The 22196-nt window shown below is 44.1% G+C and overlaps 1 protein-coding gene across 5 annotated transcripts in view; it reads right to left on the bottom strand.

The window, feature by feature from the left end:
- Nucleotides 1–3175: 3175 nt before the first annotated feature.
- LOC132392410 (transmembrane protease serine 3-like) overlaps nt 3176–22196 on the bottom strand; it is a 44659-nt gene continuing 25638 nt past the window's right edge. For 2 of the 5 annotated variants that reach the window (XM_059966234.1, XM_059966229.1), the window contains 5 exons: nt 19580–19745; nt 14723–14892; nt 10654–10749; nt 8055–8200; nt 6308–6676 (listed from right to left, as the gene is read on the bottom strand). In XM_059966234.1, coding sequence (XP_059822217.1) covers nt 6389–6676; nt 8055–8200; nt 10654–10749; nt 14723–14892; nt 19580–19745 — 866 coding nt within the window. In that variant the 3' untranslated portion in view covers nt 6308–6388. Of the gene's footprint in view, nt 3232–4849; nt 5880–6307; nt 6677–8054; nt 8201–10653; nt 10750–14722; nt 14893–19579; nt 19746–22196 lie in introns of those variants that run through there. The other 3 variants (XM_059966233.1, XM_059966232.1, XM_059966231.1) reach the window with 3 other exon arrangements.

The following is a 22196-nucleotide window of genomic DNA, read 5'->3' as shown; positions in this document are numbered from 1 at the left end:
ATAGTAACTATAATAAAAATTTAAATTATAAATCATAAATTAAAAAAAGAAAAGGGAATGTAAGGTAGTGCAAGTCAGGTCTGGATATTTGGAAGTTACGGTCCAGATCCGGGTCAGGATCTGTTCAGCAATCTTATCACAGTTAGAAAGAAGCTGTTCCCAAATCTGGCCGTACGAATCTCCAAGCTCCTGAACCTTCTCCCGGAGGGAAGAGGGACAAAAAGTGTGTTAGCTGGGTGGGTCTTGTCCTTGATTATCCTGACAGCACTGTGGTGTAAAGTGAGTCCAAGGATGGAAGATTGGTTTGGGTGATGTGCTGGGCTATGTTCACGATCTTCTGCAGCTTCTTCCGGTCTTGGACAGGACAACTTCCACACCAGGTTGTGATGCACCCTAGAAGAATGCTTTCTATGGTGCACCTATAAAAATTAGTGAGGGTTTTAGGGGACAGGACAAATTTAGCATTCATTTCAACAAGACTAGAATATAAAAGCAAGGATGTAATGTTGAGACTTGGTGAGGATCACATGGAATACTATGAGAAATTTGGGACTCTTATCTAAGAAAGGATGTGCTGACATTGGAGAGAGATCAAAGGAGGTTCATGAAAATGATTCCTGTATTGAACAGCTTGTCATTGAGGGGCGTGTGATGGCTCTGGGTCTCTGCTCTCTGGAATTCAGCAGAATGAAGAGAGACTTCATTGAAACCTATTGAATATTGAAAGGCCTGGACAAAGTGGATGTAGAGAGGATGTTTCCAATGGTGGGAGAGTCTAAGATCAGGGAGTACCACCTCAGGATAGTGGGACACCTATTTTGAACAGAGACCGGATGGAATTTCTATAGCCAAAAAGGACTGTTTCTGTGGAATTCATTGCTACAGACACCTGTGGAGGTCAAGTTATTGGGTATATTTAAGGCAGAGGTTGATAGCTTCTTAGTTAGTTAGGGCATGAATGGATACAGGAGATTGGGGCTGAAAGGGAAATAGATCAGCCATGATGAAATGGTGGAGCGGATGGCCGATGGTCTTAAAAGGCCAGTACAACATGCAGTGGGGTGGTCTCGGGTGTCCAGAGAAGGAGTAACACCTGTGACAGATGGGCATGTAATGTCCATTCTGGGGTAGCTCAGTCACCTATGCTTCCCGCTGGACATTCAGCTCTCACCTGTGGCTCCAAGAAGTTGTTTGCATGTGTCAGCTGCTACACCCTAGTAAACCACTTTGGCAGATGGCCTTAATCAGGTAAGAGTAGCCAGTGGTCTTATACCCCGGTGCAATGAGGACATGACTGTCCTAGCATGCAAAGTCAGCAGCAGCGGGCTGGATGAGTGAGATCTACAGTGAGGTCCAACCACCAGGAAGGTGATATTGCAATGCTATAAGGAGAGCGAAGGACATGAAAAGGCACAGAAGGTGTCGTGGTCATCCACGACAACCAAGGAAGACCACAGTTTGTGACAATTGGTCATACCACTGGACCCAGGCAAGAGAGTGGAACTGCCCCAGTACAACAGCTTTTCCACTTTAAAAACTCTCCCGCACAGGTTTTCTGTCATTGTCGGACATGATGGACAATCACAACAACATGCTGTAATGTTCTACGTTTCACAGTACAGCACAGTGTTGGCCCTCGATCTTAATGCCGATGTTTTGATCTGATTATTTTACCTTTTCATTTGCTCGATGATGAACTCCTGATATACCAGTCCACTCCATTGTGGTCCTCATTTGTCCTAGGGAAGGGCATTAGTATCCATGCAGCTTGGCACCGGTGTCGTCGCAGAGCAATGTGTGGTTAAGTGCCTTGCTCGAGAACACAAACACGCAGCCTCAGCTGAGGCTCGAACCAGTGACCTTCAGATAACTAGACAAACGCCTTAACCACTTGGCCACACGCCAACACTATTTATTGAGTATACTTGCAAGGAAATGAGTCTCAGGTTTGTACTGTATATAGTGATATATATGTAGTTTGATAATAAATTTACTTTAAACAACCAACACACCTACGGGCATGCTGGGAGCAGTCTGCAAGTGTTGCCAAACATCGCAACGCCAACATAGCATGCCCACAATGCCCAGCAGAACCATGGAGAGCAGAGTCAACAAAATAACAACAGCAACACAAGCCCTGATTGGTTTCCTTCAGTGTTTACTTTCTTGTAGAAGATTGGGGGGTGGGTGACCTATTAATTTTTTTGTGTGTGGAGGGTGCAATTGGGGCTTGGTACAAGTAAGAGGGTTGGGAATTGTTATCTGTAGGTGTTGATTATTATTGTTTTTTTTTTGCTGCAGGCGAAGGGGTGATATTGGGGTCTGCGAGTTTTGTTTCTTTTCTTTCCGTGACTTTTGTAAGGGGGAGTTGATGAGTTCTTTCATCAACACACATGGTCCTTCTCTATTTAAAGGCTGCCAGAGAACATGAATATCAGAGTTGCATTGTGCATGCATTTGTTGTTCAGTCGAGTCTGACTCTTCATGACCACGGGGTTTTCAAGGCAAGATACGGAAGTAGATTGCCAGGCAGATACTGCTGCTGCCCAGGTTGGGACCCGGCTGGGCTTGAACTCAGGACCATCTGCCTTGAAGTCCAATGCTGGTGCCACTACACCACCAGATGACAAAGTGTGCATGCATACTTTGACAATAAAATTCATTTTTGAACCTTTTTTTGATCCTCCCTCTCACCCAAACACATACACAGCATTTTAATCCCAAGCCAGGCCTCCAGACTCCAGACTGTAACATCCTTCCACTTTCAAGGACTACTGACTGATATAGAGATGATTCTCAAACACCCCCTTCCCCACCCATCCGCCTTCCCCCTCACCGGGCTTCTCCTATCACCTTGTAGCTTGAACCCCTTCCCCTCCCCCCACTTTATTCTGGTTTCTCCCCCTACCTTTACAGTACTGATGAAGGGTCTCGGCCCAAAATGTTGACTCTTTATTCCTCTCCACTGATGCCACCTGACCTGCTGAGTTCCTCTAAAATTTTCTGTGTGAGATTCTCAGTGTAGAAGTGTACTGAACGTCAGGCTGGCCAGCTGACAGCATGTGAACAGATAGCTAATTCACACCCTTTCTGCAGCGAGAAGCATGTAGAGAGACTAAAATGAAATATTTATACTGAGACATGACTCATTTTATAATTAGGAATAAAACTTGGGCAAGGTTTTATTAAAATATTTTAATCTTATTGTCTTCTGTCACTTGACTCTTCCTTCTGTAAAATAAAAGTACATTAAAATCGTGATTAACTACATTGATAAAGGTACACACGATGATAAAATGCACAGAATGAATGACACCCAGGGAACTTTTCCTGGGTTAGAAATGGCTAATATCAAAGGTTATAATTTTAAGGTGATTAGAGGAAAGTATAGGTGGATATCAAAGGTAAGATTTTTCACTCTAGAGAGTGGTGAGTACATAGAACACACTGCCAGGGGTGGTGGTAGAGACAGATGCATTAGGGAGACTCTTAGATAGTAGATGAATGATAGGAAAATGGAGGGATATGTTGGAGGTGGGGGACAGGGCAGAGATATGTTTCTACCAAAGAGGTGTAAGGTGCGCCTTCCCTCTGCTAGCTTTTAGGTTACCCTTGGGAAAGGTGTAGCACCTGATTTTAATAACTTGGGGTCACTTCAAGCCATGGGAGCAGTCGGTGGATGGTCGTACGAGCAGCTGATGTACATCACAAGTCCTGGTTATGTGACTGCTGACACCAGGCAGACAATCTCTGAAGAGTATTGATAATGGCTGGGGTCACCCCTCTTGTAAAGACACTGCCCAGAAGGCAACGGCAAACCACTTCTGCAGAAAAATTTGCCAAGAGCAATCATGGTCATGGATAAGACCAAGATCGCTCACGTCACACGGCATGGCAAATAATGAAGATGATGATAATGATGCAGGAAAGGAGGGGTAGATTGATCTTACAGTAGGTTAAAAGTTTAGCACAACGTTGTGGGCTGAAGGGTTTGTACTATTCTGTAATGTTCTACTTTCTACAAAGTGAGCTCCAAATCTTTTAGTGCACCAATAAATCTTTACTCAGCACAGAAAGAGAAAAGGTGTTTAACTTCATGAAGATTACCAGAACATTTCAGTCCTAAGTGCTCTCTGATTGTAGGGACTGCCACCATAGAACTAATAATCATAGGTCAGCAGATATACTGTTTCTTAGAAGGGCCAATCTCACCTCTGTGACTTCAATATTTTTCGCCTTGCATTGCACGATGCTGTTTGTGCCTTACTCGACAAGCAAATTCAAAATTATTGAAGGCACAGGATCTTATATTTGATCCTGTGTGTATGAGAGTGTGATATCTGTTGAGATGACACAGAGAGGTTCTGAAGAATGTTAGCCAGTACATATCTGTTACCGATATGACAACAATTCACTGTCACTTGGTGAATGGCCACAATTCACAATCAGCTAAAGCAACTGTTCAAGACTGCTGCAGACTTGTACGTGGGTGTAATGGAACACCTCCCTCCCCCACTGCACACTAAGATTCAAGGCAGCAACTGAGTTAATGGTCAGGAGAAAGGGAGATTAAAGAGATTAGTTTTATTTATCACATGTACATCAAAACATACAGTGAAATGCGTCTTTGTGTTAACAGCTAACACAGTTTGAGGAAGTGCCGGGGGCAGCCTGCAAGGATCGTTATGTTTCCAGCATCAAAACAATATGCCCACACCTTACTCACCCTAACCCACACGTGTTTGGAATGTGGGAGGAAATGCGGAAGAAACCTACACAGTCACAGGAAGAACGTACAAACTCCTTACGGGAATTGAACCTGAGCACTGGCTGTCGCACACCTCTTTCCACACTGTGGGTTCGCGGAGAAGGTGTGGAGGAGGATAGAAGGGACAGTGTCGAGGTTCATCCCCAGCAACTGCGTGACAGAGGACTCTCTGATCTATGGGCTGTTCCTGGGGACGCACACGGAGACCAACATCCGGGGCTGCTGGCAGATCATCAACTCGGTGAAAGACGCTCTTTTTGTCGGCCCGAAACTTGATGGTCTACCAGCACACGGAGATGTCCGTGGGGGAATGCTGCCGGCTGGCACATTCTCAGCTGCAGGAGTCCGTGCTGAGGGACGCACTCAAACTTGGTGCAGCCACCACAAGGGCCCGGTGGGGAAGGACCACAGTCTAGGGTTCTTCTCCCGTGGGAGTTGAGGGGTATTGGGGGGTAGGGTGTATACCTCTCAACAAGTGAATGTAAATATGGAAAAACAGAGTGCCCCCTGGGTGGCAAAATGTGTGGAAATTTAAAGGTCGTAATGGAAGAAGTTGTAAAGGATTGAGAGTCATTGAATAGTTTATTGTATATAATTTTATTTTTGAATAAAGTATATTTTGTTTAATAAAAAATAATAGTGTTACACTAACTGATACAGTATTGTGCTGGCTGAGGCAGAGATCCTCAGCCAGGTCAAGGTCATGAATCCCTGGTGGTGTCATTTCTTGACTGAAGGGACATTCTTGCAAAATACTATAGAGAGAAAAGCTCTATGGCAATAAGATTGTGGATATCTCGGGGACGTGGTTCAATGGGAGAGTACCTGCTTTGTATGCATGGAACCCTGAATATAAGAATTAATCTTTTGTTTCAAAAATGGAGAAAGCAGTAAACATGTACTGTGTCTACAATATATATGTACGACACTTATTGAAGCCCTTGTGCTTGTATTGTTGAATAAAGCTGGTCAGTGTCTTCCCCTCTGCCATCAGGTTCCTGAAATGACCTGAAAAGCCCTCATTCCTCCTCAGACGTGCTTCCTCCAACTTTCACTAATGTCGTCGTTGCGCACACAAACTGCTGGAGGAGCTCTGCAGGCCAGGCAGCACCTATGGAAATGAGTAAACATTCTGTGTTTCCGGCCGAGACCTTTCATTGGGACTTAACTTTCGGTGATTGGAGGATATAAGGGAAGAAGTCCGAAGTAGGAATTTTATACAGAGAGTGGTGGGTGACTGGAATGAACTGCCAGGGAGGTATTAGAGTTAGATACGGGTTAAGGACTTTTGAGAGACTGTGCAAAAGTCTTAAGGTTAACTTGTAGGTTGAGTTGGTGGGGAGGAATTTATGCTCTATGTTCTTCGTTAAGAAGCAGGCCAACCCGATCTGAAAGCAGAACTTGTCACTATGGCTGAGATGGGAAATAGAAAAACAGGGAGGTCATAAGAATATTTATAATGTGGTATCTTTTTGGGCATTTAATAAGATCCTGGCTGCTCCCCTCCCTGGCTGTTGTTGGTGCTAACCCTTCCACTCCTGTCAAACATCTAGTGGACTTTGGCTCAGTGAAGATTTTCAGTCTCACAAAGCCCCAGACGTCCTGGTGGCCGAATCCCACTTAAAGGGGCCCTGCAGTTAAAAATCCGAGTTTCCTGACCCGCAACTCCTCCCCTTGGCACTCCCACCCACTCACCTCTTGGCTTCTATCACAGGGCAAAGACAACGCAAGGCTGGCGTACAGTGGCAGCAGTACCTCCATTTGCTCATGGATCCAGTCCAGGTACTCAGTGACCCTCGCATACACCCCGGGTTTGTTCTGGTTCGCGCAGCCCGCTCCCCAGCTCGTGATGCCGACTAATTGCCATCCATTCTCTTCACTGCAGGCGAGAGGTCCTCCACTGTCTCCCTGTGTGAAAATCTCCAAGGTCAAAGGAAAATCCATGGAACGGGAGCACTGTTACAACCGGCAACTGGCTTAAACACATGCAACCTAAAGCAACACAGACAAAGTGCTGGAGGAACTCAGCAAGTCAGGCTGCATCCACAGGAGTCAGGGTAGCACAGGGGTTAACGTAACACTGTTACTGTTCTAGCGACCCAGGTTCAGTTCCACCCTGAACGTAAGGAGTTTGTACTTTCTCCCTGTGCCCATGTGGGTTTCCTCTGGGTGCTCCGTGCCAGTTTTCCCCAACGTTCCAGATGACGCACGGTTTAGGGTTAGTGAGTTGTGGGCATGCTGTTTTGGTGCAAGAAGCACTGGAGCACTTGTGGGCTGCCCCCAGCACATCTTTGGGCAGTACCAGTCATTGATGCAAACAACACATTTCACTCTATGTTTTGATGTTCTGATGTACATGTGACTAATAAAGCTAATCTTTAATGTATGGTTCTGATGTAGATAGATGGGACTAGTCAGAGCAACAGGTTGGTAATGACTAGATGGGCCAAAAGGCCTGTTTTTGTTCTGTAGGGCAAAGGATGTTCTCAGAGCAGTTGGTAAAATTCCATCTTCCCCATAACATCCCAGTTTAATTCTACCTTGCCATCATAGAGATTATCCTCACATCAACCATTCCTGTCTGGTTTAGTGCAGTTTCTTCTCACTACATACAAAAACTATGGTGAACTGTCAGGACGGAAGAAAAGGTTATTGGCTGCAGGACTCGTATGTATCCAGGACAAAGAATCAGGTAGGAAGAAAGCATTGTGGACATGACCCACCCTGCAAACTGCCTTTTTCCAGCTGTCCCTTCAGGAAAGCACTATAGGGCTATCAAAACAAAAAGTTCACACCATTTTAAAAGATTTTCCCCCGGGCAGTTAATCTGATCAACTATTGTAGTTAGCCTCCCCCATCCAACCCACTATATCCATTACCGCTCTGCTCTGTAAACACTTGAAACCACTTTTTATAATGTTGTTTACATTGTAAATGCATGTTGATATTTATGTACAGTACTGTGCAAAGGGTCTAAGGCACACATGCACAATATAGCTTGGGGGCTAAGACTTTTGCACAGTACTGCATTTGTTAACATGGAGCCGAGAATGAGTTTGTAAATCTGGTGGAAAGAATGGACGTTGGAAATGACGAGGGTGGAGTGCCGTGGGAGAGGTGTGGGACAGGTGGCAGAGAACAAGTTCCAGGGACAGGGAGTGGCATGGGTGCAGACACATCCAGCCCTGAGACAACAGGCAAGGTGAATAAAGTTGATGCTTGATCCTTGATGGTTCCATGACTCTATGATCTTTAAACAGATGCCCTGTGCGGGCTGGGACCTTACCTGACAAGTATCAACACCTCCCTGCAGATAGCCGGCACAGATCATCCGGGAGCTTATTCTCTTGTGGTAAATGTTAGGCCAGCTGCAGATGTGATTGGGAATCAGGGGGACCTTGGCCTCTCTTAGACTGAGAGAAATTTCCTCTGCTGGATGACAAACGCACACTGTTATGATAGTTCACATGATGGAACCCAGCATCAGAGCCATTGTTTTAGATTTTAGTCCTAGAGTTGTATCTGATTCTTTGAGTTTGTCAGTAGCAATTGGCTACTCCCATGTCTTGTAAACTAGCACAAGTAACTCCTGAAGAAGTTTTATAAAGCCGCTGCATTTGGACACTGGCCAATGAAAACGGGGTGGGCAGATAGCGTACCAGTTAGCATAAAATTATTAAAGCATCAGTGAACAACAACCTGGGTTTAATTCCCACCGCTGTCTCCCCATGACCACATGGGTTTCCTCCAGATAGCAGGCAATTGAAATGAGCTGGCAGAGGAAGGTGGTAATGGGTACAAATGCAGTGCTTGAAAGATACCTGGACAGGGACAGGGATGTGAAAAGTTTAGAGGGATACGGGACAAACACAGACAAGTCAGACTAGCTCAGGAAAGCAACTTGGTTCTTATAGGCGAATTGGGCCAAAGTGCTTGGTTCCACATTGTATGGCTCTATAACACCTGTGCACACATACAGTCCTGACTACAGCTAAAAGAATGAAAACTTAAGCACACAGATAGTCTTGTACAGTTGCTTAGAGTGTGTCTTCATCTGCTGTCCCTCATTGGATCACTATTGATCTTCCGGATTGACATAGTGAGTGATCCATTTAGATTTCTGTCCTTTTTAAAAGTCTCTTCCCCCTGGTAATTAATCTGATCAACTATTCTATTTAGCCACCCCACCCCCTCTGTCTTTAATCTCAGTCGCTCCACGACATTGCAAACACTTGAAACCGCTATTTATAATGCTGTTTACATTGGTGCATATCTTATTCCATGTCCATACTGTAACATCAAACTTCATTTTTATATATTTATTTTTTACAATTGGTGAATGTTGTTGTTTCTTGATGACCAACAGCAAATTCCTGATACGTGTAAATCCATACGGTGAATAATGCTTATCCTTGATCTTTGATTCTCCAATTGGTTTCAGGAAGATTGGGAATGCACAGAGGTCACTGCAGCAGAAGGCAGCAGCTCTACAGTGTCAGTCACTGAGCACGTGGAGGGGAGGGTAGGACCATGGATGTTGCAGCCTAGCTGTCACACACAAGCCAGGACAGTAAAACATGGACAAGTTGTGTTCCATGTAGCAGACTCCCCCTCTCCACGCCACAGATAAATCAAAAGGAATGGCAGAGACTGAAACAGTTTGGTGTTGCAGAAATTGCCAGTCAACATTGAATTCTGAAGTCAGAGGTGCAAAGGGACTTGGGAGTCCTTGTGCAGGATTCCCAAAAGGTTAACTTGCAGGTTGAGTTGGTGGTGGAGAAGGCGAATGCAATGTTAGCATTCATTTCAAGTGAACTAGAATATGAGAACAAGGATGTGATGTTGAGGCTTTTTAAGGCATTGGTCAGAATGCATTTTGAGCTTTGTAAGCAGCTTTGGATCCCTTTTCAAAGAAAAGACGTGCTAGCATTGGAGTGTCCAGAGGAGTTCCACAAAAATGATTCTGGGAACGAAAGGGTTAACATATGAGGAGTGTTGCTTGGCTCTGTAGCTATATTCGCTGGAGTTTAGAAGAATGATAGGAGATCTCAATGAAACCTATGGAATATTGAAAGGCCTCGATAGAGTGGATGTGGAGAGGATGTTTGGGGAGTCGAGGATCAGAATAGAGGGAGTTAGCCTCAGTAGAGGAACATCCACTTTAAACAGAGATGAGAAGGAATTTCATTTGCCAGAGAGTGGTGGCTCTGTGAAATTCATTGCAATGGGTGGCTGTGGAGGCCAAATCAATGAGTATATTTAAACTGGAATCAGCCATCAAAAGTTATGGCAAGAAGGCAGAAAAATGGGGTTGAGAGGGATAATAAATCAGCCATGATGAAATGGCGGAGCAAACTCGATGGGGTGAATGACCCAATTCTGCTCTTATGGTCTAATTCAATGTCAGACTGCCTCAGGGACTCCAGCTCCAGACTTTTCCTTGGGGGTTACTCCCAAGCCCTCCACTTGAGTGGGTCTAGCTGCAAGAAGTGTAGGTTTGAGATCAGAGATTTCCTTCTCCTAGGTGAGCTGCCAACCACAGCTGACAAGCCCCACGTGCCCAACCCGAGTGGTCTTAAGGTGCCAGTAAGCTGCCTTCACCCCTTCTCCTGTCTGTAGAAATGGTTCCTCCAGCCTTAGTTACTAAGCCACACGTGAAGGCCAGGAGCTGGACTTGGTTGTCAGAGGCTACTGGAGATGCACAACATTAGGAACATTTAATAGGTCGTGGGAACTCATCCCCACTTCCTCCCCATCCCTAACAATGACAACCTTAGCGGAATGATTGTATTGCTATGTTCAGCAGACAGAAACCAGCTGACCTTTCTCCTATGACCCCAAGACCACTGGTTTTGACACATACCCACCTCCATAACTCTCCTTACCTCCTTCATTGGTCAGACCCCAGCCCGAGATCCAGCAGGCTTTGCCATCCGGAAATTCCTGCCCAGAATTTGGGAGACAGATGGGCTGGATCCAATCTGAAACAAGACGTGGAGATCATTTTCCGGGGAGCTGGAGTCTCACAGCACAATGAGACAGCTGGAGAAGAGAGACATTGGATCAGTTGAGGGTAAAATTGCCAATGGTGGAGGCATGGGAATTGGCACTGAAGGATGCCAGAGAGATGCCAGTTCTGAGATGGATGAGGACTTTGCTCGGTGTATTGTATATAGCCTTTACGGGAAAGGTTTGGAGGCTCTGGAGAGGGCTCAGAAGAGGTTCGCCCAGATGGTCCCTGGAGTAGAGGGTGTTAACTATAAGGAGAGACTGGACAAACTCTGGTTGTTCTTCTGGAGCACTGGTGGCTGAGGGAAGCTCTAATAGAACCCAGCACCGAGTCATAGGGTAAAGAGAGTCCTTTTCTCAGGATAGAAATGTTAAATGTTAGAGGGCAGTGATTTAAAGTGGGAGAGGGGTTCAGCCACAGAATAACAGATCGGCACAGACTAGGTGGGCCAAAGGTTTCTGTGCTGTAGTGCTCTTTGACTCTTGGAATGCACAGTGCAATTTTTCTATTTAGAGAGAGAGTGATATATGCTTGGAGCATGTTGTTAAGGTAGTGGTGGAAGTCTTATTCTCTTCCCCCCTCTCCCATCAGCCAGAAGATACAAAAACCCAGGACCACGTACTGCTACACTCAAGGACAACTTCTATGCTGCTGTTATCAAATTCTTGAATGGACCTCTCACTACGAGAGACTCTTGATCTCCCAATCCACCTCTTTGTGACCACTGAATGTTGTTTGCCTGCCCTGCACTCTTTCTCTAACAAGACTGTGTGGTCATTTTAATACTTACTGCCTGTACCTAATAAAGTGACCACTGAGTGTGTGTTTGTGGTCATCTGCTGCTATCGCCCATCCACTTCCGGGTTCAACACAGCCCTTCTGCACACCACTATTGCAAAGCATGGTGAGTGTGTTTCCGTCAATTTCCTGTCAGCTTGAACCAGTCTGGCCACTCTCCTCTGACCTCCCTCATTAACAAGGAGTTTTCACCCACAGAGCTGCCACTCACTGGATGTTTATTTTTGTTTTTCACACCGTTCTCTGTAAGCTCCAAAGATTGTTGTGCATGAAAATAAGATGTTTTTTCCCCATTGAACTGGCTGTTTTTTTTTTGCACCTTTCTCTGTAAAGGCTAGAGACTGTGCTGTGTGAAAATACCGGAAGATCGGTAGCTTCTAAAATACTCAAACCACCGGATCTGGCACCAACAATCATTCCACAGTCAAATCACACTTCATCCCCATTCTGATATTTGGTCTGAACAACAACTGAACCTCTTGATCACGTCTGCTTGCTTTTCTGCATTGAGTTGCTGTCACGTGATTGGTTGATTGGATATTTGGTTAATGATCAGCTGTACACACGCCGCTAATAAAATGAAAACTGAGTGTATATTCTGCATTCTGTTTTACATTTTTACTTCCTTGATTCACCTCTCTATGCAATTACCTGCCTAGACAGTACACAAACATTTTTTTTTCACTTGATCTTGGTATATATGACAATAATAAACCATTACTAATTAACAGCGTTATATTTCATGAAGAGAGTACAGTCAATAACCACTTCTCTCAAATAATACAAAGAATGCTGGAAGTATATGGAGGAATTTAAAGTGGGGGGTTATATGGGAGGCAGGGTTTAAGGGTTGGCACATCATTGTGGGCTGAAGGGCCTGTACTGCACTGTACTATTCTATGTTCTATATGTGAATCATATATAGGCCTCCAACAGTAGCCAAGATGTGGGGCTGAGATTGCAAAGTAAGCTGGAAAAGGCATGTCATAAGGGTAATGTTACAATTGTAATGGGGGACTTCAATATTCAGAAAAACAGGCTGGTGTCAGATGGCAAGGGAGGGAATTTGTTGAATGCCTGCGAGATGGATTGTTAGGTGGCTTTCTGGAGCAGCTTGTGCTTGAGCCTCCTCAAGGAAAAGCTATCTAAGATTGGGTGTTGTGTAATAACCTAGATCTCATTAGGGAGCTTAATGTAAAGGAACCCTTAGGAAGCAGTGATCACAATGTGATTGAATTCATACTGCAATTTGAGAGGGAGAAGCAGAGATCAGATGTATCAATATCACAATGAAATAAAGGGAATTACAGAGGCATGAGAGAGGAGCTTGACCAGGTGGACTGGAGGAGGATACTTGATTCTGGCAAGGTCCCAAAGGACTGGAAAACTGCAAATGTCACTCCACTCTTTAAGAAGGGAGGAAGGCAGAAGAAAGGAAATTATAGGCCAGTTTATCTAACCTCCATGGCTGGGAAAGTGTCAGAGTCTATTATTAAGGATGAGGTTTTGGGGTACTTGGAGACTGATGATAAAATAAGTCAAAGTCAACTTGGTTTCTGTAAAGGGAAATCTTGCCTGACAAATCTGTTAGAGTTTTCCAAGGAAGTAACAAGCAGGGTGAACAAAGGAGAGGCAGTTCATGTCACTTATTTGGATTTTCAGAAGGCATTTGATAAGGTGCCACACATGAGGCTGCTTAACGTGATACAATCCTATGGTGTTGCAGGGAAGATTCTGGCAGAGCCTCAAAATTGAGGAGTGATCTTTTAGAACAGAGAGTAGTGAATCTGTGGAATGCTCTGCCACAGACTTTGGTGGAGGTCAAGCCTGTGGGTATATCTAAGGTGAAAGTTGAGAGTTTCCTGATCAGTCAGGACATGAAAGGAAATGGTGAGAAGGCAGGTGTACAGGGTTGAGTGAGATGTGGGATCAGCCATGCTGGAATAGCGGAGAAGACTCGATGGGTTGAATGGCCTAATCCTGCTTTTACAGACTTATGGTCTAAGTACTCCCCAGTCAGGCAGCATCTGTGGAGGGAGAAGTACATTTACTGTTCAGATAAAATACCTTCAGCCTGTAATGTTGACTCTTGCTTCTTGCTCTGCACATGCTGCTTGACCTATCTCTAATCCTGGCATATTCCTTTTTAATTTTGAATTTCTAGTATCAGCTGTATTTTAGTTTTGTTCCAAAACACTTAAAAACTTGGCTCTGGTTATCAAATCAGTTTTAGAACATGGAACGTTACAGCACAGCACATGCCCTTCTGCCCACAATGCTGTGCCAACTTTCTAACCAACTCTAAAATCTATCTAACCCTTCCCTCCTACATAACAGTCCATTTATCTATCATCCTCCTGCCTATCTAAGAGTTTCTTAAATGCCTCTAATGTATTGGCCACTATCATTTCCATTGACAAAACTCAACACCCTGTGTGTAAAATACCGACCTCTGACATTCACCTGTACTTTCCTCCAATCACCTTAAAATTATCTCCCCTCATATTAGCCATTTCTGTCTTGGGGAGAAAGTCTCTGGCTGTCCACTCGATCTATGTCTCTTATCATTTTGTACACCTTTATCAAGTCATCGCTCATCCTTTTTCACTCCTTGATCCAGACTACCAATGAGAAATATACAGATTGCTAATGCACTCCATGATATAATTGGGTTTTAGGTATAAATTTCAGAAAGAATCCAACAAAGTTACAACTACTTTTCACAAATGGGATAAATTACTGTTCAGTTGCTGGTCCAGACTGCCAAATCCCCAATCCAGATGACCAAATCCCCAAATGAAATGGACAAATCCCTGTTTGAGACTACCAATCCCTGATCCAGGTGGTTAAACCAACGATCCAGAAGAGTAAATCTCTACTCCAGATGGCTAAATCTCTGATGCAGACCTCTAAATCCCTGATCTAGATTACTAATGAGAAAAAAAAATTGCTGGCACACTCCATAACATTCTCATTGGGAAATGTCACTGCCCAAAGTAGCAATTGTTTATTCATAGATGCTGCCTGACTTGCAGAGTTTCCCTGGCACTTTGCACATGTTGTTCCATAACATAATTGTGCTTTGGATATAAATTTAGGAAGGAACCCAGTGAAGCTCAAGGTACTTTCCACGTGTGTAAAATTACCATTAAACGTCAGTGCTGTTTCCAGCTTTATGAGTGCAATGTCGTAATCGTAAGTGTGGCCTTTGTACTTCTTGTGGTGCACGATCCTTTCCACAGCGTATGATGAGCTTTCCGTCAGAGGCTGTTCTATGATGCCCACATATACTTTCCACGAGGAGAGAAATAAAAACCTGAAAGCAACAGGCAGAATTTAAATAAAGCTTTTAAATAAAGTTCAGCAGGGGTTTCTCTTGAATTCAGGGAAAATATCAAGCCCATAGAAGTCAATGTATAAAAACATGCAGGCATGGTTGAGCAGTTCAGTTGTTGTTCAGACCAAACATCAGAATGGGGAAGAAATGTAATTTAAGCAACTTTTACTGTGGGATTATTACTGGTGCCAGATGGGGTGACTTGAGTATTTGAAAAATTAGTGAATTCAATGATTTCAGTCCTGATGCAGGATCTATTATATTCCTTCGTCTTTAGCCCTTTACTTCTTTCAGCTTCTCACTTCATCTACCCTCCACCACCCACACTTCTCCTTCACCTGGTCTCTCCCATCAGTTGTAAGTGTGCACTCCTTCTCCTCCCCCTCCCCCAGAGTTAGGCTTCCAATCCCTTCCTTTCTAGTCCTGATGAGGGGACTAGTCCTGAACTGTTGACTCTTTATTCTCTTCATAGAGGCTGCCTGAACTGCTAAGTTAGATCCTCTAGAATTTTGTACATGTTGCTCTGGATTTCCAGTAACTGCAGAAACTCTTGAGTCACCGGTGCAGGGCCTCGACCTGAATAGATAACTATCCGTTTGATCCAAGAGACTGCTCAGTCCACTGAGTTCCCACAAACTCAGTTAATTTTTGCTGCAGATCCCAGCATCAGTGGTCTCTGTGGGAACCCAATGATTCTGTTGTTCATACATGCATCACCCTTAACATCAGGGAAACCTGCCTCCCATCCATAGACTCAGTCTGCGCTTCTCACTGCCTCAGTAAAGCAGCCAACATAATCAAAGACCCCACCCATAAAACCATGACTATAGGACACAGGAGCAGAATTAGGCCATTCAGCCCTTCAAGCCTGCTCCACCATTCCATCATGGCTGATTTGTTATTCCTCTTAATCCTTTTCTCCTGCCTTTTTCCCCCCACAACCTTTAATATGCTGACTAATCAAAAACCTAACAACCTCCACTTTAAATATACTCAATAACTTGGCCTGCAGGGCAATGAATTCCACAGATTCTCCACCCTCTGTCTAAAGAACTTCCTCCTCATCTCTGTTCTAAATGGATGATCCTCTAGATATGAGACTGTGCTCTCTGGTCCTAGACTCCCCCACTATAGGAAATCTCCTCCCCACATCTACTCTCTAGGCCATTCAATAATTGATAGGTCTTAATGAGATCCCCCTCATAATTCTAAACTTCAGTGGGTACAGGCCTAGAGCCATCAAACACAACTCATGCGTTAACTATTTAATTCCTGGAAAAAAACTACTAGACATTCTCTCTTCTCCATAGGGCATAAGATACAAAAGCTTGAATTCACCTACAAGCAAGCTCAAGGACGGCTTCCAGCTTTTGTTCTAGGACTATTGAACATAACCCTAGTATAATAAGATGGACTCCTGACCTCACAGTCGACCTCGTTAAGGCCTTGCAGAGCACTTTCTCTTAACCCTACCATTTTATTGAGCATTCTGCTACCTCAGTGTACTGATGTGATGATTTCTTTATGCACAGCATACAAAAAAAAAACTATTTAATTGTATCTCAGTGTATGTGGCAATACCGATGACTAGTAGAGTTCTGCAGGGGTTGGAATCGAGACAGCAATGACTGTGGAGCTGTTTGAGTCGATTATTAAAGATGCTGTTCTGGGTTATTTGGAGGCACATGACAAAGTAGGCCAAAGTCACCATGGTTTTGAGGGAAAATCTTGCCTGACACATTGGTTGGAATTCCTTGGGGAATTAACAAGCAGGGTCGACAAAGGAGAATCAGTGGATGTTGTTTATTTGGGTTTTCAGAAGGCATTTTGACACCTGGGGCTGCTCAATAAAATAAGACCCCATGGTATTGCAAGAAAGATATTAGCATGACTGATTAGCAGGAGGCAAAGAGTGGGAGTAAAAGGGGGCCTTTTCTGGTTGGCTGCTGGTGATTAGTGGTGTGCTGCAGGGGTCAGTGTTGGGACCACTTCTTCTAAACGTTATAGGTCAATGATTTGGATGGTGGAATTAATAGCTTTGTGATCAAGCTTGTGGATGATATGAAGGCAAGTAGTGTTGTGGAACCAGGGAGGCTGTACAAGGATTTAGACAGATGAAGAGAATGGACAGATGGAATACAGTGTAGGGAAATGTGTGGCCATGCACTTTGGTAGCAGGAATAAAGGAGTAGATAATTTTATAAATGGAGAGAAAATTCAAAACTCTGAGCTGCAAAGGGACTTTGTGTAGGATTCCCTAAAGGTTAACTTCCAGGTTGAGTCTGTGATGAGGAAGGCAAATGCAATGTTAGCATGAATTTCAAGAGGACTAGAATATAAAAATATCGTGTAATACTGCGGCTTTATGAGCCACTTGGAGTACTATGAGCAGTTCTGGGTCCCTTATCAGATTCAGAATCACTTTATTGCCAGTGTGTGAAACATAGCAGAACTGATTGTGGTTCGGCACCAATTATAAAACAAAGGACAATACCATTACAGGAAGCACAATAGGAACAAACAATTTACAAGACAACAGTACAAACAGCCATGAGCGATCAACAATTAGCAGAATAGTCAAATATGGGATGTCAGCAATCAAATTTAAATATATGTTAACATATGAACAGACTCAATAATTATCAACAGGACAAGGAAAGCAGGAAAGATAGTTTAACAGATATTGTGCAGGGACAGTTACGGTATTACACCTGAATAAATTTTGTTGAGAAGTATGATAGCTACAGGAAAAAAACTTCAGATATTATGTGTAGTCTTGGTGAAGGCAGATTTGTGGAGTCTCCCTGGTGGCAATTTGTTGAATAGGTGACCGCTCGAGTAGGTGGAGTCAGTAGTAATTTTTTTTCAGCCGAGTGTCAGCACATCTAAGATGAGCAGGCATTGGCAATGGTACAGATGAGGTTCACAAGAATGATTCCAGAAGGAATGTTTGGGCCCTGAATGGAAGTGAGAGAGGAGGTGAATGGGCAGGGGCAGCACGTGGGCTGCTTGCAGGGATAAGCACCTGGAGGGAGATTAGTAGGGAGGGGTGAACGGACAAAGGAAGTAAGGAGTCAACCCTGTGGAAAGCAGAGAGGGAGGGAGGTAAAGGTATGTTTGGCAGTCGGATCCCTTTGAGGAAGGTAGAAGTTGCAGAGAATTAGAGGGCTTGTCCTCAAGGAGAGATTGGACATTCTTGGGTTGTCTTCTGAGGGGAGACCTGACAGCTTTGATAAAATTATGGACGCATAGCTAGGGTAGGCCAGGGCTTCCCAACCTTTCAAACACCAGAAAAGAAGCATTTATGCTGAAAGAGGGAAGCTGCAAACATGTATTTCACTCTATGTTTCAGTGTTCATGTGATAAACCCAAATCTGAAGGAGATGTGCTGGGCAACTTTTTTTAAACACACAGAATGATGGGTGAGTGCCAGGAACAGACTGTCGGTGGGGGCAGTGTGAGAGGGAAATACTATGGTGGTGTTTAAGAAGCTTTTAGAATAACGTGTGAAAATGCAGGAAATGGCGGAAGAGATTTAGTTTAATCTGGTATTGTGTTCAGCATAGGCATTGTGGGCTTTTCCTGTTCTGTTCGATGTTCTATGAATGAGCAGAATTGCCAGTCATGACCTCTGCTTTGTACTTTGAAAGATACAGTGAAATGTGTCAGTTGAGTCCTTTGTACTTGCTGTCTCTCACCTTAAATGCCTTCCTTCTTGAATTTGAAATTTCTACCCTTGGGAAAAGACTGACCATCTACCCTATATCCATTTGTCCAAAACTTCATAAATTGCATCAGGGCTCCCCTCAGCTTCTGATATTCCAAATGAAACAGCACAAGTTTGTCCAAACTCTCATTATAATACATAATCTCTAATACAGGCATCAGGAAGATTGAAATAATCCAAGCGTTTGTGGAAGGCGAGCGAGGTTTTGGCACCTTCTATCAGACTCTCTCTCGCTGCTGCCGGAGGAAGGAGTCAGCATGAGGTAGTCTCTCGCTCCTGGCTCCTGAGGGAATGTCCTTGTGTTTGAGTGACCTCTTTCTCCCTCGTTGCGGCCGGTGGATGGTGCCGGAGCAAGATTCAATTACAGATTTAGAGTCTAATTCAGGGTTATAATGTGTTTAGTTTCCAGTTCTGGTTCTTGTCACTCTTTTTTTATTACGGCTTTTGGGTGATTTTTCAATCAAGGTGGCATGAACACTGAGTTGCTGTGAATTGAAATATGACTTTTGATTTTGTGTTTTATATTCTGTGGCTTTTTCTTGCTGTTTATGCAATTTTTTTGCACATGGGTGGCAGGTTTGATGTTTTTCTTTGAACGGGTTGGTTCTTTGTTTCTTCTTGGTTTCATGGCTGTCTGTGCAGAAGACGAATTTCAGGGTCGTATGCTGTGTGCATACTTTGATAATAAATGTACTTTAAATCTTTGAATTCTGGTGAAACTCTCCAAGGCCGTGTAATGGGGATACCAGAACTGCACACAATCCAGGTGTGGTCCAACTGGCGTTTTATATAGCTGCAACTTAACGTTTTGACTTTTATACTCAATACACTAATCATTGAAGGCCCCTGCTCTAAATATCACAAAAGCCACTGGTCCCACGCTCATACACCAGATCACGTCCCTGTCCGTTAGGCTGGATTTGCGAGGCAGAGACTTACTCAACAACACAGTGCGCAGCAGTTGCGATCCACACTGGGGATATGATGGATCCTCCGCACAGGTGTTGCCCGTCCAAGTGGAGGCTTACCTGCCAAGGCCACTGACCGGCCACCGAGACATTCCCACCCACAATCCGAGGTGAGTATCTGGGTCTGGAGCCACACTCTGCACAAGGGAAGACAAAAAATGATTTAGGACAAAGTCTTCCCTTCAATTCTCCTCTTCTCTCCCTTCCTCAGTCCATTTGCTTTGGTTCTCCCCGCTCCCTAGTCTGACATCTATTTCCCCCACATCCCAGTAGACAGCACTTATGTTCCACCATTGTCAAAAGTCTCAACAGCGCCACTCAGAGTCAATAAGTGGTACTGAATCCAGGTTCATTCAATAGAATAAACATTAATATACTTGGACATACAGCACTGAACAGGCCCATCTGGTCCAAAGAGCCGTATGACCCAGCAACCCATCTATTTAATCCTAGCTTAATGTCAGGACAATTTCCAATGACCAATTAACCTATTAACCGGTACGTCTTTGGTAGGAAACCAGAACATCTGGAGGAAACCCATACATTCACGGAGAGGAAGTGCAAACTCCTTACAGGAGATGCCGTGATTGAACTCTGAACTCCAGATAACCCAAACTGTAATAGCGCCATGCTAACTGCTAGGCTACCATTCAAAGCAGTTTGACAAAAAAGATTCTGGGATTAAAAGGCTTGTCATATGTTAGCACTGGGCCTGTACTCACTGGATCTCATTGCAACCTATGGAATGTTGAAAGACCTCAGTAGATTGGATGTAGAGCGGATGTTTCCTATAGTGGGGGAGTCTAAGACCAGAGAACACAGCCTCAGGGATAGAGGGTTGTCCATTTAGAATGGAGATGAAGAGGAATTTCTTTTGCCAGAGAGTGACGAATCTGTGTAATTTGTTGCCACAGGCGGCTGTAGAGGCCAAGTTATTGATTAGTCAGGGCATGAAGGGATGTGAGGAGAAGGCAGAAGATTGGGGCTTAGAGGGAAAGCGGATCAGTCATGATGAAATGGTGAAGCAAACTCAATGAACTAAATGGTCTAATTCTGCCCCTATATCTTATGGATTTATTGTCCTGTACTTTAGGGAATTAAAATCCAGTGTGGCCAACCTCTCCATAAACTCAGGCTCTCTAGCCTAGGCAGCATACCTGTAAATCTCTTTTGCACCCTTTGCAGCTTGACAATGTCTTTCCTATAACAGGGTGACAAATACTGTCCAGAATACTCCAAATGTGGTCTCACAACAATGTCTCTACCCTGACCTCGATGTTGTGACTAATGATGGCCAGCACGCTAAACGCCTCTCACTACCCTGTCTGCTTGCACAGATGCTTCCAGTGATCTGTGAACTTGTACACCATCTGTTCCACAAGGCTTGTCAGTGCCCTGCCACTCACTGTGTAAATCCTACCCCCGTGTGACCAAAATGCATCTCACTCTTACCTGTTAAAATCCAGCTGCCGTGTATCAGCCCGTCTCCCTAACTACCTCGTTATGATCTTGCGCTTTATTGTCACCATCACTGCACTCTTTCAGCAGCTTTCACACTTTAATCTGCATTGTTATTGTTTTACCGTCTTCTACCTCAGTGCACTGTAAGAGCAGTAGTAGGCCTCCGCTAGTCTCGATAGACCATGGATTTGCGCCTTGGAAAGTTTTCCAGAGCGTAAGCCTGGGCAAGGTTTTTTTTTATGGAAGACCGGCAGTTGCCCAAGCTGCAAGTCTCCCCTCTCCATGCAATCGATGTTGTCCAAGAGAAGGGCATTAGGTAAGAACAGTATACTGCACAGGAAAAGCTCTTCACTGGATCTTGGTACATGTGTCAATAATAAACCAAGACCAGTAATAATGGATCTTAATTCTTCTGAATGTTCAGCTGCAAATTCATCTTCCAGTATCACAGGCATGTCTGCCCTACCAACTCCTCTCTACATTTTCAGTGAGCCTAATCTAATCTCTATTTTTCCAGTCTGGTTTGACCATACATTTGACTTTTAGTATATGAACAGTATGCAAGACAATCTTTTCACTTCTATTTCAACACACACAAAATGCTGCAGAAACTCAGCAGGCCAGGCAGCATCTAAGGAAAAAAGTACAGTCGAGGTTTTGAGCCAAAAACCTTCAGCAGGACTCAACCCGAAACGTCAACTGTAGTTTTGTCCATAAACGCTGCCTGGCCTGCAGAGTTCCTCCAGCATTTTGTGTGTGTTGCTCAGATTTCCAGCATCTGCAGACCTTCTCTTGGTTTTCACCTTATCTATCTATTTATTAATTGATTAATTAATGCCCTTCTGGTCCTTAGAGCTGCACCACTCAGCAGCCCCAGTTTAACCCTACTCTCATCACCAGACAATTTACAATGACCAATTAACCTATCAACTGGTATGTCTCTGGACGGAAGGAAACCCAGGCGGTTGTAGGGAAAATATATAAAACTCCTTACAGACAGTGGCGGGAATTGGACTCAGGTTGCTGGTCCTGTAAAGTGTGCTAACCAGTATGCTGCTGTGCCACCCTAACTTGTTAAATGTAACAATAATAAACCAATACCGTCAAAGCTGGTCCCATTTGACAGC

Source organism: Hypanus sabinus, chromosome 4 (assembly GCF_030144855.1).
Source record: "Hypanus sabinus isolate sHypSab1 chromosome 4, sHypSab1.hap1, whole genome shotgun sequence".
Classification (NCBI taxonomy): domain Eukaryota; kingdom Metazoa; phylum Chordata; class Chondrichthyes; order Myliobatiformes; family Dasyatidae; genus Hypanus; species Hypanus sabinus.
Note: the sequence above shows the minus strand (reverse complement) of the source record. Positions and strands in the feature narration are given on the sequence as shown.